This window comes from Solanum stenotomum, chromosome 7 (genome assembly GCF_019186545.1).
Source record: "Solanum stenotomum isolate F172 chromosome 7, ASM1918654v1, whole genome shotgun sequence".
Classification (NCBI taxonomy): Eukaryota; Viridiplantae; Streptophyta; class Magnoliopsida; order Solanales; family Solanaceae; genus Solanum; species Solanum stenotomum.
In genome coordinates, this window is record NC_064288.1 from 1,429,346 (window position 1) to 1,446,340 (window position 16,995).

Consider the following 16,995-nt stretch of genomic DNA (forward strand, 5'->3'; position numbering starts at 1 on the left):
ATAGATTAGGGATATTTTTGGCCATTTTCCCATTAAAAAATGCTACTCTTCACGAGTAAAATATAAGATCTGCATATACATCACCCTCTCCAAACCATACCTGCAAAATTGCATGATACCAAATGTATCTCCTAACAAAAACAGGTGAAGCGGGAAAAGTTGATAATTTGTTGTAGAAACTTCTAGGTCAACAACTACAGACTTGGAAACTCAGCGATCATGAGCCTGCCCCTGCTACATATTGGACTTGGTTCGTTTGGCACAGGGCTCGAACTTATAACATAAAAACATAAGTTCAGCAACCTCACCCTCGAGACCGGTGTAAATTTCACTTACACGTTCAAGTTGCTTATAAGGTACTATACAATTTACAAGGACATCTTATGATAAGCAATACTTTTGTATTTTTGGTAACTTGGTAAAGAATAGCAATTGGCTACCTGGGCTTATTTCTATCAAGAAGCAGTTAATAAATGCAGAACTACTTGTAACAACTGCATCTCTCATCTTATGACTCCCCCCTTAACCTGACCTGCAACTAAAAATTCCGATTTTTAAAGATGGCGATAATTTATTTAAATTTTTCATTTTGCACATAATAAATTAATATAATTTTTTTCAACTTACAGTGAGAGTTGGTACATGCCGAGTCTCGTCAATGTCAACAACTCAAACCATATAATACAAATCACACTATTCTTCTGTGCTGTTGTAGAAGTTCATCTCTTTGAATTTTTCCTTCTATAAGTCAAAACTAACAATAAACCATCTCGATTGCAAATGTATCTGTAGTACGAATCAAGGAAAGATAATAAAGATCATATATCAACTCACAACAAACACTAAATAAACTAATTGAGATAAGGGGAAACGCGATAGAGAAGGCAATTTTACCTTTCATCTGGGAGAGGCAAGTCAGCTGGATCAATAACAACAAGCATTGCAATGTTATGAATTTATGAAAGGACCACCAAGTTCCTTATTAGTTTTATTTTTTTAAAACTGGTAATGTTGTATTCCTCAACATTAAGGATATGTTGGAGACCTTCAAAAGAAGAGAATAAGGAAGAAACTAATTACAGTGAGCCTAACATATCTACAAGCTCTAATTCCTCTATCTCTGCTTCTTTACACCAAAAAGAGAAAGATACAATACAATTCCATTGAAATCGATGAATGGAATTGGGCCTATCTTCAAAACATCTACTTTTTCTCTCTCTCTCTCTCCACAGTCCCCTTGATGCAATGAGGAATGATTTTCCGCCATCTCTTCACACTCTTGCTTACACCTTCTAATCCAGCACAACTCAGCAGATCTGCAGTCTGTGAGAGTAAAAAATACATTCCATAACTGTGCAGTGAATGTACAATGCAACAAAAGATGAGTATTTATCTCATCTGTTTCCCCACAAAGTTAACATCTGATACTATAATCCTCCCCTTTTTCTTCAAAACCTCTTGTGTCAAACAAGTTCTTCCGACTAACAAACAGTGAAGCCCCCTATTTCTGTAAGATTGGGACCATGGCTGTATTGAAAATATCTTACCAACTATAGTTTTCAGTTATGTACAGATTTACAAGGGCATTATGAGTAGAACTCATAACTTGATAGGTTATATATCATATCTCGACCAAGAGATTCTCTTTCTGACATCTCCTCAAGTGACAGCAAATGGAGGAACAGGTTCAAGAGTCTGTCTCATGGACTCACATGGTTTTAGCCATAATTTAAGTTTCAACGGCTAATAGCTTCCATGGCAATCCGGACTAAACGTAAGAAGTTGTCGACATCATGGAAGCTGAAATCAAGGGCCTTCTTTACGGATAATGCAGGCACTTTACACTGTGTATCACTGTGTCCAGGATAAGCAGCTGCAAAAGCAACACATGATTTCCTGGAGGCGTCCATTGCTAAATTAACTTCCTGTGCCTGCAAATTAATCAAAACTAAGATACTAGAAAAAGGTACATGACCAGATCAAAAATTAGATTCAGAGCATGAGTTCTCAAGTAAAAGGATACATGGAAAAGGATTGGACTTATTTACAGATAAGCATTTTTGTAATTACGCCCTTTACCCAAATAACCTGGCTGTGACGATTAAGGGAATAGAAAAATTAGAACTTATCCCTCAGAAGAGAATTGATGCAAATTCAACTCCAGTTCAGTTGGGAAAATTGCTGATAGAATATGGTAATATTCCCAGCCTCAGGCAATTGTCCAGGTGAGTAACAGAGTTAACGTCAAAATAGTTGGTCTGGTGCTATCATTCACTCAATTAGACCAGATGAATAACAGAGTTAGACAACATCAAATAATTCTCTACTTATCTGGTCTGATGATTCTCTCCATTGAAAATTATGTTTGATTAGTATCTCTTTCACTCAATTAGACCAACTCATTAATTAATGGAGCTATATGACTACTTACAAAGTTAAATAGCCGCGTGAAGCTAGCGCGGTTTCTCGCTGAGACAACATGAGTTCCGGCAACCTGGGGAGAAGCAACACCTTTCGCCAGGGTAACCTTGTCTACAATAGTTGGATTGTTCAAATTGTCAACATCGGAGGCAGAAGAGGAAGGGGATTCACCTGGTGTATGATGATAATAAATCCAGTAAGTGTAACCCTTAAAAAGAAGTCCAGTCCAACAATAAGATAGTTGAAGACACTTCATCAATATTACTAATCAGATACAGCTGTTTTGTTTAAAGAAAAAGAAACAAACAGTTATTTGCACTTGTTGAACTTTTATTCCTGATAAGAAAGAGTTGATCACTAATTAAACTACTTTTGGTGCTCAATAAATTTCCAGTCAACTCTTTAATCTTCAATCAATGTTCCAAAAATTGATTACTTTTTATAATAAAAAATATTCAAGGAATCAATTTTTGTACAACTGTGAAAACATATACAACTAATACCTAATAACTGATCATCCTTGAAGAAAATCCCTTTGAAGCATTGATCATCAGAGATAAATGTTATTTATGTGAATTGTCATGACGACTTAGGAATAATTTAGCAGTCTACAATGTTGCTTTTTGGCTAAAGCTACCAAACTTTATAATCAATTATTTATAAGCAAAAATAAAATATTTTTCAATCTCCTGAGAATAATTCCACAGAGTTATCTATCCCTGATTGTCTCATCTTTCATCTTCGACAAATCAGAGGTACAGCAAAGCATAAGCCTATGAATACACAGAAATGGTTTAGCATAGTACATACAAAATGTTGAGAACATCCTGTCAACCAATATCAATATACAGCAAAACCACACCACTTCAGTAACATCAAGGTCAAACTAGAAGTCTTAAGAGGTGTGTGCCATTCCAATTGGAGGTGTCTAAAATAAAATAGGTATCGTGATGTAAGATGAATATTTTTCAGGTGGATCTTTAGCAAATTACCTGGAGGAAAAATTTGCAGGGCTGTTTGTAGTTCATTTCTATATCTGTTTGCATTGAAATTAGAGGAATAAATTACTCGCAGGTACGCAACCTCCATGCATTTATAGGCTAGTGAAACAGCAGCCATGTCTTTCAATCTCTCGTATTCATGGGCAACAAACCTATAAATAAAACAAGAATAAATCCTGGAATCAGCATTTAGAATTTCTATAGTACTTCAGGATCTCCTTGGCACTATAACTACTAATTTCTCCAGAACAAGAGACACTAAGTATTATACATTACAAGAAAAGAATATAACTAAGATGTGTGAAAAGGCATCACCGAAATAAGTTTTTCTTACATATCACAAAGTAGTATTATGTAATTCTAGCGTGCATACCTCTCTTTGAGAGTTGAAAAGTAAAAGCTCCAAGTAATCGCAGAACAATATGTCAGGAAAATAGTTTAGGTCAACAAAGATTTCAAAAATGCATGGCATGGGTGAGGAACCTGTTTCCAATTTTATGAGCTAATATAACACTAAATGGAATCATTTCAGATTAGACCATTAATAGCACCAAATTATACAGTTATATCTGCAGCTGTTAAAACTGATGGTCCGTTTACCAACAAGGACAGTATCCTAACAAGTTCATGCACATCTAATAAGGTTATTTTTACAACTGATAGATCTGTTGGTACAATACAAACTGGATAGCAACAAAATTCTCCAGACATTATAAAATGGCCAAATACTAAACCAATAAATGCTACTACCGCATAACAGAAAATATTGAGTAGGGTTCCCTAAAGTTCTTGATAATAAATGAAAACTGTAAAAGAATAGCGAGTCAAATTCAGCTTTCATTCTAGCAAGAGGGTTTTTGTTTTCTCAAAATGAGCAACTCTATCCTCCCCTTAACTGAATCTGTTAGCGAGAGCATATTTTCATAACTAGTTCATTGAAGAATACAGCTTGAATATCTCAGCCCTGCACTTCGGCATAGTACGGAAGTAAAATCTACTAGAAAATTTGTGCAATTAGGGTCACTTTGAATGAAAAGATGCAGCAACTAGACAACTCACTCGCACAGTTTTGCAGTGCTGCTATAAATTTGCCTTGACTGGTTCATTTCACTGTGTTTGGCGCTGTCGTTGCATGATTCTAACAAGGATGCTCCATGGAGAAACTTTAGGGTTGCTTGAAAATAGAGACTCGTGCTTTCACTTGACACAGAGTTCTGGAACAAGAAGTCAAGTTATGCCAACACAAATGAGAGAATAAATACACAAAAGAGAGCAAATGATAAAGCATATCATTAGCCCCCTCTTATCTTTGGATAAGAAGGAAAATTATGTAAACCTTGAGGCGATCTGCAAGATGTTTAAGGTTTGTGGCTTCTTTAATGGCATTCGCAGCAGCTTGACTTGCAGAATCCTTCCGAATAGGGCTGCGAGCGTCTGGAGCACGGGCCTTATTTGCAGGCGGAGTAGATTGTCGCAAACTATTAGGTTTGTTTCCAGGGTGGCTTTCAGATTTTTTACCCTGTCTTGAAGCATTCAACATCTCTCCTTCAAACGCATCTACTGCCAACAAGTTAGCCACACCCTCCCTTTTGAATGCAGGAACTGGTTGTGAAGATTGAACTGTCTCATTCTGACCTCTTATTGAAGGAGATGTTAAGTGTGACTTCCCTTTCTCAAGTACTTCAATTTGCTGAGTTTTTTCAGATGCAAGCTTCCTAGACGATCTCCCATCATCTCGATCAGTTAGAGCAGCCTGCCTTTTATCCAGGCCGGATATAACATCCAATTTAACTTCAGCACCATCAACAAATTTCGATTGAATAACACCTTTAACATTCTCATTCAACAATTCTCCAAAAGAATCTTTATTGGAACCTTGTTGTAATCTGTCAGAACTGGCACCAGATTTATCCTCAACCTTGTTTCTTCCGGATGTCAATTTCCCCTCATCTATTCTCTGATCTGAAGATTCATTTGAAATATCACGATCCTTAGTCTTACATTTGCCAGAATCAGATCTGATGGTACGATTCTTTTCTTTATGCTGAGAAAACAAAACCTTCTCATCCTTAGAGATAGACCTATAATTATGAAACTGACTGTTGTTCCTTCTTTCATTATTTAGGCTTTGGTCCGAGTTCTCTGTCCTGAAAGCATATTGATTAGCTTGACCTAATGGATCAGCAATTACATCAGTAAGCCGAGGAGTAGCAAAATCAGAACCTTTCATCTTTTCTTTAATTGTACCACCTGATACATCATGGACATCTTTCTCATGGTAATCAAGTTCAGCGGACTCCATTCCATGATGCTTGCCATTGGAAGATTCTTCTTTCTTTATCCCAGAACGATTGCTGCACCTATCGTTTTCGCCATAAGAAGACCACCTTGGTGTAGAACTGGGAATGGAATTAGCATTTTTGTGTTCGTCTTTTCTATTGGGGTTCCTTTTAGTTGCTGAACATAAATCCTTTTTTGAAATCCTCAAAGGAGATGAAGATACTGATTCTACTGGTGAACTCTTCAGTTCCTGAAGACTAGTTCTGTGTTTATGTGAACCAGACACTTTAGAAGAGCTCGAAGTGGCTGCAACAGAAGGCTGCAAAGCAGACAAATCCCTTTTTGGAGAATCTTCAGCATCTGCACTACGCTGAGACACAGTGCTATAAAGATCTTGTCCGACTCGCTCTCCCTTCTTACCTCTGCCTTTTACAACAGTCTCTCCACTAGCTCCGCTTCTGCTGGAGTCTTTTCCCACAGACTTAGAGACCTTTGCTTTCTTTTCTTTCTTACGGCCGTTATCACAAGTCTCTTCTATAATATCTGGGGGAGGCTGTGTCTCAGGATTCTGGCATTCACTCCATTTCCTCTTAAGGGAGTCTTTACTGTCACATTTTTGGATTGAACCATCCAAAGAATGGCTTTCTGGATTTTTTGCTACAGCCAAATTTTTCAGTGAATCAACCTTTGGCTGCTTGTATTTATATTTATCTCTAACCTTCTCTGATCCAGATAAACCAGTGCTTGAGCTCTGTCCCGGTTTTGCCTCAATAGGATCGTAATCATTATGTACATCGTCTCTCCGGAACTTTTTAGCTGTAGAACCATCCAAATCTGTCTCACTTGTGTTCCTCATCTTTGAATTTTTTATACCTGCAAAACATGTCACATAGAGTAAAGAGAAGTTCCAGAAATTCAAGGATTTCACCAAGTTCAAAATACGACAGCTTAAGATATACCCCCATCAGGATGATTCTCAAGCGATCTTCTCTTCTCTTTTTGTTTAGGTCTCTGCTTCTCTACGATTGAGCTACTTGGCAGGCCCACCAGTTGATGGCCATTTTCATCACTTGGAGAATTAGTAGTACCATTCGAGCTTCTGCTATTTGGGGTTCCCTGACGGTTTCTTTTGACACCATTTGATGACAGTAAACCTTCCTGTTTGATGGCACTTGACACACCTTTTAATCCATAAATTTTCTTCCCACCAGCATCAACAGTTTGTATACCTGCTTTTTGGTGTTCTTGGCTGGCATGTGAAATGTCAATAGAAGTTGGTCCTGAGAGTGCCCCACCAGGATATTCATGCTCACTATATTGTTTGTCAGCAGCAGGGGCGGTAACACCACTCATCGGCACCTGGTAAAGAGCTCTTAGAACCATCGTCGTTTCCTCTTCACTGACACCACAGCGATTCAGTCCAGGCCTAGAAGATGAAGATAATTAATTAGCATTCAAAAAACATCTTAAATATTAGAAATTGTTTTCTGTTGTAATGATTAAGTATAAATATGATAATCCTTCAACCTAACATCCTTATACGTCTTCACCTTACAAATATGACTTCTCCTGAATAGAGAAAATTACTTATAACAAGACAGATAATCATGATCAAAGGATGAAAGCAAAGTTGGAGAAAACTTACAGCCAGGTCTGCAATTTACAAACCCACTTCTTGGGGAGACTGTCTGGATCAGTGCCAAGTGGCAGTATACGCCAAGTCTGACACTTGTCACAACATACCCAATCTTCTTTAACTACCGGAGCCCCAGCTCCTGGAGGTGCAGCAGGATTGGATTCAATGACTGTATGCGGAGCCCCATCTGAAGCCAACCTAGGATACTCCGCGGAAGCAAACGGCTTCTCAGTTTTCCTACCATTAACTTTTTCCTTCATCGAGCTATCACGTTCAAGTCTCTTCTTACTGATTACATCAGAACCCTTGAGCATTTCCTTTGAATGAATTTGCTCCAAACCAGTTTCAGCATCTTCTAGTTCGAGTTCTACGTCACCGAAGAATTCTTTGTATTTATCCCTGGCTAGGTTCTTTTTCATGTCCTCTGGTTCACTTTTAGATAAGAGGATGTTGCTAGAAGAGGTTTTCTTACCCTTAGATGCTATAAATGAATCAGGAACAGAACCTTCCTTTATTACCTCGGTACTTTGGGCATTATGACATTGATTTCCTTTGGGTTTCATTGTGTCTCTAGATGCAAAAAGTTCCTTTTCAGGAGCCAGTTTCATTCCATCCTCATTGTTGGAGGAGCTTTTCTGACGAGATGACTGCTTGAGGAGACTAACTGCATCTACGTTTCGCACATTCATGTCTTTAGACTGTCCATTGTTGGATGAAGCATCAGCTTTTTCCTCTTCGTTTTGGCCTTCTTTCTTCAAGTATCCTGAGCTATGATCATTACAATCTGTCCCTTTAATTTCCATAGTTCTCCTAGATGAGGAAATCTTTCCACCAGACCCTTCAACAGAATTTGTGTCTATTGCAGTGACAGGCAGCAAAGATTTCTTGGATGTCCACTCAGAGGATGCTTCTTTTCTCTTACCCTTAGTGGCTGTTTTTGAACTGTCAACTGTCTTATCTGTATCTTTTGGAGGATCGGCAGCATTAGGGTATGGATTAGATAAAAGAGGGAGTTTCAAGGCCTTTGAAACAAGTTCTTCACAGGCAAGACCATCAATATCAATCTCCTTCTTTGATAATAAGGCACTATCATTTTCATTAGCACAGCCTTTGCCCTTTGCCAAGGAATTTTTGTCATAAGCTTTCAATTTCCTCGCCTCTGAAACTTCTCCATTTGCATAATGAGTACCATTCGCTAATGGCAAAGATTCAAGGCTTGCCTTTTTTTTCCCATCATATCCACATTTTCCCCAAAGCTTTTCATTTTCGGTCAAGCTAATCAACTCGTCTGAGAGGGGGGATAACAATAAGGTATCACGCATTGGATGTGAGGTCATAATCTGTTCCAATGGGTTGATTAAGAAAATTGCAGATGCCAAGGTTAGATTAAACCAAAAAGAAGAAAAATAAAGCAAACTTAATGCTTGAGGGAAGATTCACCTGAAGTATACTAGTAGGGGACTCATCTGGGGAAACCTGAAGGTCACGGGATACCCCTTCACTATCGATGGGGCTACCATCCAGCGACGATGATGGAGAGACATCCAGCCCAAGCCCACTGTAGATTTCCGCATTCTTTTGGGTCGACAAATTTTGAGGGCCAACTTTGATACGCAGCTTAAGCGATTTTGGGTCCGAGGCATTTCTTTGTTTCTTCACTTTTTGACCTTTTGAATTGGAATCTTCAGCTCGAGTAGTTGGTTGGGCAGAATTTGTTTCCCCCTTAAATTGTGGAGCCTTAAGTGCAGATACTGCTGCTGAACGGGCAGAAGATGCTGCAAACCTTCCTGACAGAGAAGTGCTTGAAGATCCTAACGTGGTTTGTCGACCACCCTGTATAATTGGAAGATGCATATTACTAGGTAAAAGTAGAATATCAATGTAAAATCATATTACTTCTTTGCCGCAGTAAACTATCATAAAAGAAATCATAAGGAGTCATTCAAAGGTTGCGTACCTCAGGGAGCAGATTGTTTGGTGATACTTGTCTGCTATTTTTGTTGGCCTCTGGTGGAGTCCTCGGATGAGACCAAGAAGGAGAAATCTGATAAGTAGGTAAAAATGAACCATACCCGCCAAATCTCGACCCTGTCAATATATGCAAAGTCAACAATCATCAGCTCATGGCATAAGCCTTGTCACTGTTAAACTTGTGCTTCTGGGAATACCCTTTTTCCAGTATTACATACCCAGATTCTCAGCTGAAACTCCACCTTCAAAATCCCTTTGAAAATGTCCCAAAACATTGTAAAGTTTCTCATCCTTGACAGAGTAAGAGAATAGACATATGAGAAACTGGAAGAGTGTTGCCATCAGAGGTGCGTAATGCAGTTATAAACACTAATATACAACACCTGCCAGAATACTTCCACCGACTCACTAACTAGGCCCTAGACCAACTCTAGATAGAGAAGTTATAAGCAAAAAATAGAATGAGCAAACGCAGGGTTTCTCTAACATCACAGTATACTTGGACAGAGACTCAATGCATTCTTGCTTAAAATTATGATAAATCACATCGAAGGAGTACCCGCGAGAATAATTTCCGATTAGAGAAAAGTTCTAACAATTTTATATCAATGTTAGAAAGAATGTAATCAGTTTCTCTTTTTTTGATGAAGTAAGATGAAAAACTAATCACTTCTCTCTACACACAATAGAATTACAAACTTAATCCTTCCACATTCTTCGGTAGCTTTTAGTCTAGCTAGATACATATCGATGAAGGGATAAGCTGAGATTTAAAAAAAAAATCCAGATTCAGAGAACCCCTTTGCCTTGAAAGATTAAAAAAAATAGTATAGCAATAAATGGGCCTTGTACAGAGATAAAGCCCCGATCCCAACTAGTTTGGGTTGAGTCATAGTTGATTGATACATTTGCCAGCAAAGCCCTTGCTTTATGGCGAGAAATTTCATTAGTCCCAAATTACTACATTAGATATAGTTATCATATACTAATATCTAATCATTACTCCCTCAAATTCATCTTATACGGTAGTGTTGGACTGGACACGGAGTTTAAGAACACATACCTAAAGTACACTACAAACTTGTGCAAATACATGCCATGGCATTTAAAGTTAAGATAGGAAGTTTAAAGTTTAACATTTTCAAAATATAGAAAGTTGTCATTTTAGATGGAACAAGAATAAAATGAAAAAAACATCGTATTAAATAGAACTCATATGGAGAAGAGGAAATATTTATTATTAACACCAAGTAGATTCTTTTCAACTATGTTTTGCCTGCCTGCCACGAATTATATATCACAAGGTTCCAAAATTTACACTACTAGGTTGTGCCAATGAGGACTTGAAGTAATTAAGGTAAATCTATTTCTCAAAATAACCTAATTACTTACCATGATTTCTCTAAGAAATATTTTGATCACTTATTCATGAGGTTTAATAACATTCATTTTTTCCATTTCGTTATCAAGTTTTTCTTAGACATGATAAGGCATCTTACTAACATTTGGTTTATAGATAGTCAGGTATATTGACCAACACTAGTTTAATAACATTCCTTCTTTCCCTTCTGTTATCAAGTTTCTCTCGACATGATAAGGCCTCTTATTAAGATTTGATTTTATACCGTCAATTATATCAAGCAACAGGAGACATACACAACAAATAGTACGTAGATTGATCAAACACATAAGCTACATGCTAGCAAAGTAGAAAAGTCAAAAAATACACAGAATGAACCAATTGCAATTGAACTAAAAAAAAAAATGCTTCAATCTCAATTGTAAATCCATAACAGTAATCAACACAACTAAACAGAAAATAAATAAATAAATAAATAAGAAAACTCACAAGGTAAGATAGAGAAACATCAGGGTCAATGGTTGAATCATTCTTCTTATTGTTATCATAGCTGTAAGCCTCTCCTTCTTCAAACTCAGTTTCCTCCATCATTTCTACTCCACCATCAAACCCTAAACCTATCCCCTTCCTTCCATCTCTACTCCAACCAGAAATCATTCAAATAAATACTCCAATCCAATAAAAAAAACTAAAAATTCAAAGATTTTTCACTTTTCACACCCCCAAAAACCTCTATAAAACTTCACACAAATTCCCCACCCATTTACCAATGTTCCAAAATTTCTCAACTTAACCAATCGAGATCGCAGAAAAACAGCACAAATTCACCAACACCAGCTGACCTTTATCAACAAAAATTAAATTAAATTAATCAAAATCCAACAACAAAAATGATTAAATCAATTAAAAAAAACTGATACAGATTCAAAAAAATGATAATTCAGATTATTCTGGCATGTAAAAGCTTGGATCGCCCCTACTAAAGCTCAAAACTATGAGCAAAGAGAGAGAAAACAAAAATGAAGAAAGAGAAAGAGACTCTGGTTTTGGTGTCTTACCAGCCGCGTTTATTCTTCTTTTTTTTTTTTTGCCTTTTTTTTTCTTTGTAAGAGTTAATTAATTTATCAGTATAATATATAGTATTTATATTACTTGACAGATAGAAGGCACACCCATAACCTAACAGCTAGACTTACTAAAATTTGATGCAAAATTGATTTTTTTTTTAAATTTCATATAAATTTAACGAGCAAGTAAAATGATGGTATTATAATAAATGACAAGTGTTTTTATGTTGATTAAGATAGAGTTTATATGTTATTCGCATTTGGTGTAAATTAAATTTAGGTTTTAAATTTTTTGAATGAATTTAATAAGTGAATAAAATGATTGTATTGTCTACGTAAATAATATTTTATTATAAGAAGATACCATTTTGTTAATTGTATTTGATATATAATTAATTTGTTGCATATTGAATCTATGTTTTAGAAATTCTGAATAAATTTTACGAGGAGTAAATGATCGTATTGTCTAAAAGATATTGCGTCAATAACATTTAATGATAATAAGATAGTGTTTTATTATTCGTATTCGATGTGTAATTTGTTGCAATTGAATCTAAATTTTAGAAATTCTGAATAAATAGTGAGTGAGTAGAATAATTGTATTGCTTAAAAGATAATGTTTTAATTAAAATTTATAATAAGATAGCGTTTTATTATCTGTATTCAATGTATAATATGTTGCAAATTGATTTTATGGTTTAGAAATTCTAAATAAATTTAAGAAGCAAAGAAAATAATTGTATTACCTAGACACCGCTTTAATTAACATTTATTATAAAATGACGTTTTACAATTGTTGCAAATTAAATCGTTGCTTTAGAAATCCTAAATAAATTTAACGAACGAGTAAAATGCATGTATTGTCTAGGAGACATTGCTTTAATAATATTCATAATAAGATAACACTTTATCATTTGTATTCAAAGTATAACATGTTGCAAATGCAATCAAGGTTTTAGAAATTTTAAGCAAGTTTAATAAATAAGGACTTTTTTTTTTGTGAATCTGAATTTTAGTTTAACCTAAATAGTATTGATTAGTACTAAATACACATTATTAGCCGTGAATGAAATAAGGTGAAATAAAGACCTAAAACTAACATAGAGGATTGATTTTTCCACCTCAAAGTACTAAGCATTTTAGGGATCTAGCTCGCTGATATAAAAAATCGAAAGATTCAATTCAGGAACGCTTGGAATTGGATTGAATCCTTAATTAGAGAGAGACTGTGTTAAGCTACGTGAAGCTATGAGAACAATCTTTAATTATCCGCTTTCAGCTATGGAGTACTAATTAGTAATTACGAACATTTTGTATTGCGTACCAATTTAATATTTATTCACAAATTTATTTTTAAAATAATATTAATTAATAATTTTAAATTATATCATTAAGTTTAAAATAAATACCTAATAAATGTTACTAATTTTAATAAATTTTTGTTCTAAATTTTGAACTGGGAACAATATCTATTTGTTAAATTACTATAATTACCTATGTTTGACCAAAAAAAAAAAGTACACACTAACTTATTAGAATAAAATACTCCAGAGAAAAATATTTATTTTACTTTACTATTTGATAGAAAGTAAAGAATTTACTATACTAATAATTATATTTTAACTAATATTTATAATAAAATAGCTTTCATCTCCTTATTCTTATTGTATGGTAATAAGATGCCTCTGAAATTAAAATTATCACATAACCTATAAGAATTTAGCTTTAAATTCCTTAACAATTTTACCTAATATGAGTGATAGTATTTGATTTAGACTAATCCACGATAAAGATAAAGTATTATCGTTTAAGCTCTTTAAAATAGATGTGGTCCAAAAGGACAAATTATTCAAGTGGAAAAGTAAAAAATAAAAATAAAAAGATTATATATTTCATTTAACATTTATTCATACATTTCTTTAAAATAAAATATAATTAGTTATATTTTGATAATATATATAATCTAATATTATTATAAGATTCTAGCTTTAAACTCCTTAATTATTTTTTTGCCTAATATGAGTGAAAGTATTTGATTTAAACTTATCCACTGTGAAGATAAACTATAGTTCAAGCTCTTTGTTTAGAGATTGTTCAAAAAAATGATCCAAGTCAAAAATTAAAAAGAACTTTTTTAGTAAAAAAATTAAATATTTCATTTGGTATTTATTCATACACTTCTTAAAATAAAAGATAATTAATTATATTTTGATAATATAATATCTAATATTGTTATAAGTTATAAGAATCTAACTTTAAACTCCTTAATTATTTTATACCTAATATAAGTGATAGTATTTTTTGATTTGGACTTATCCACTGTAAAGATAAAGTATAGTTCAACTATAAAAGATGATCCAAGACAAAAATTTAAAAAACTATTTTAGTTTAGTAAAAAATGATATGTTTCATTTGGTATTTAATCATACACTTGTTAAAATAAAAGATAGTAATTATATTTTGATAATATGATATCTAATATTGCAATAAAAATCTAGCTTTAAACTACTTAATTATTTTACCTAATATGACTGATAGGAAGATAAAGTATAGCTCAAGCTCTTTATAATAAGGATGGCCCTAAAAATGATAATCCAAAACGAAAATTAAAAATATTTTTTTAGTAAAAAAAATATATTTATTTGATATTTATTCATACACTTCTTAAAACAAAAATTATTTAATTATATTTTGATAATATATATTTTAAATTATTAATATAGTTTAATTTTTTCTGTAAAAAGTTATTGATCTTATTTAAAATTTCATGAATCAATTTTGAAAAACATTTTTTAATTGGAATAATTATTGCAAAATTATGTTAGTACTAGTCAAAATAGTCAAAAATAATGGTTGGTAAATACTTGATTTTGAAATTATCCACTATGAGGAGCATTTTTTTGACTGGATTTTGGTATTTTAAAAGTCAAACAGTAATTTTTTGAGAGTTAGTAATTGGACTTTGGTGGTCAACTGTGACCTATACAAAGGCACCAAAAAGTTATAGGGTGAGTTTGATACCCAAAAAAATAATATTTAATTTTTTATATTTTGTTGATTAAATTTTTTTCTAAAATAATTAAAATTACGAAATAAGAAAGATAGATTTCATGAATGGAATCTGTATCATTGATGTGTCGTGAATTTATGATACTATTGACCTCAAAACAAAAGATTATTGCAAGTTCTTAAGCATATTTATGTTCGTTTGAGTATCAATTTTTTTATTATTAATTAAGAACATTGTGGAGACAAACGGAAAGACCTTTACATCTTTTTCATAATTAAGCACTTCTTTCATTAATTCTCGATTGGTTGTTTGATCATCATAAGTATCTTTAATATGAGTTCTACATCAATCCTTGTTAGCGTTCTTACGACCATGAACAACTAAGCACCGCAACTAGGATTGTGGAAACCATGACTGGATAACAAAGTAGGTTAAGTACAAAGTAATCCAAAATCAATATGCATGTATTATTGTTATCTTCGATTTGCTCGCTTTTCAACGAATGCACACTCACCCATATTCAAGACTTGCTCGAGAAAGTTGATTAGGAAAAAAATAACAATAGCAAAGATTCAGAGCTATTAACCTTCGTTTAATGACTTGAGTCGGAGAAGAGATGATCTATCTAAAGTCATAAACAAGAGTTAGAAATTAATAGAAAGTCTAATTGATAAAATTAAATAGTCTAATTGAGAAAGAAACAACGAAAAATTCGATATTGCCAATAATTTTTCATTCTCAAAATAGTTGCAGTTATGCATTTATTATGCTAGTACTTGAATAATCATAACTATTACTATTACAAGTACAACCCTTAGGAAAATGATAGAATTTGATTCAGAATTATCCACTATGAAGAGTATAGTTCAAATTCGTCAAATTTAAAACAAATTTATTTTGTAAAAAAGTCATATATTTCATTTGGTATTTATCCATATATTTATTTTCTTAAAATAAAAGATACTCCGTTAATTATAGTTTTCAAATATATTTTTTTCCAATTGGGATAATTATTACAAAAATAATGTTAGCGTACTAGTCAAAAGTGATGGCTAGTAAGTACCTGATCCATAAGATTAGAGTAAATATCTCGTCCCTCAACTATCTATTATTCTCTCAGAAAGTCACTTAACTTTGTATTTTAACGCAAAGTCACTCAACTATCCACTCTTTTCTCAGAAAGTCACTCAACTTTGAATTTTAACTCAAAAATCACTCAACTATCAATTGTTCTCTCAGAAAGTCACTCAACCTATTTAATTTATATTTTAATGATTCAAAATTTAAAAAAAATAAAAAATACCATTTAAACCATTTAATGGCCCGCCTCACTTGACCCGACCCGTTAAAAATATATATTGACCCATTTTATTTTACCCATTTAATGACCTCCTCACTATCCATTTTATTTATAGTTTCTTAAAAAGTGTACAAAGTAAATAGTGAACAACTATTGTTGGATAGATGAAGTAATAGTTACATCAACACTTTAAGTTTGCATGTATTGACTCTTCAAGACGCCTGAAACTATTGAGCTGCATCACATTGTTGTGTCAAGACTCAAGAGTGTTCATAATATATTATTTAACCACTTTGTTTATTATTTTATTTGTATATATGAAATACAATATAACTTTTCAACGAATAATGTCCAATTGAATACCATGACCTAAATATAGCTACGCTCTTACAATCATTAGTAAATCAGCAGTCAAACACACATACAAGACGCAAAATCAAGCTACATTGTTGATCGACTGGTGAAAGAAAGAGCCACGGGAAAATGTTATGATACATTTAGAAATTTGTTAGTTCCTTTGATGTTTGTCGATAATGTCGTTCGATAATAATTGAAAAATACTACAATTAGTAAATACCTAATTACTTGTCCACTTTTTCTTTTATAGTTATCCTTAATTACTTGTTCATTTTGACAAATTAAGAAAAGACAAATTTTTTTTACCTATTATACCCTCAATTAAATGACTAATTACTTTGAAAAATGTAGAACTTTTCATCCACTTCATAATTAATAGGGGTAAAATGATAAATTCACTATGTCATTAATTGTTTTCTTAATATGTGTGTCAATTCAAAAGTGGACAAGTAATTAGGGACAGAGGGAGTATATGTTTGGGACAAACTTTAATTATTTTTTTTGGAGGTGGGGGTGGAAAATAAAAGTTTGAAATTGAAAGTATTTTTAAAAACAAACTTTAAATTTATTTTTTTTTGGGGGGGGGGGGGGG

General features: G+C 33.4%; 1 protein-coding gene across 1 annotated transcript; it reads right to left on the minus strand.

Annotated features, from left to right (window-relative positions):
- Positions 1 to 966: 966 nt before the first annotated feature.
- LOC125869583 (cysteine-tryptophan domain-containing zinc finger protein 7) lies at positions 967 to 11,690 on the minus strand. Its single transcript, XM_049550059.1, has 11 exons — positions 11,159 to 11,690; positions 9,528 to 9,600; positions 9,296 to 9,426; positions 8,779 to 9,171; positions 7,348 to 8,678; positions 6,662 to 7,128; positions 4,759 to 6,575; positions 4,482 to 4,636; positions 3,414 to 3,574; positions 2,432 to 2,592; positions 967 to 1,931 (listed from the first exon to the last, which is right to left on the minus strand). Exons 1-11 carry the CDS (start codon positions 11,324 to 11,326, stop codon positions 1,737 to 1,739), a joined length of 5,052 nt encoding a protein of 1,683 aa, XP_049406016.1. The 5' UTR covers positions 11,327 to 11,690; the 3' UTR covers positions 967 to 1,736.
- Between the last annotated feature and the right edge of the window lie 5,305 nt (positions 11,691 to 16,995).

Coding starts and splice junctions, on each gene's coding strand:
- LOC125869583 (XM_049550059.1), bottom strand. CDS start 11,326: ATGATTTCTGGTTGGAGTAGAGATGGAAGGAAGGGGATAGGTTTAGGG. Junction 9,601..11,158: donor ATGTTTCTCTATCTTACCTT/GTGAGTTTTCTT, acceptor TACTCTGTCAAG/GATGAGAAACTTTACAATGT. Junction 8,679..8,778: donor CCCCTACTAGTATACTTCAG/GTGAATCTTCCC, acceptor CCATTGGAACAG/ATTATGACCTCACATCCAAT.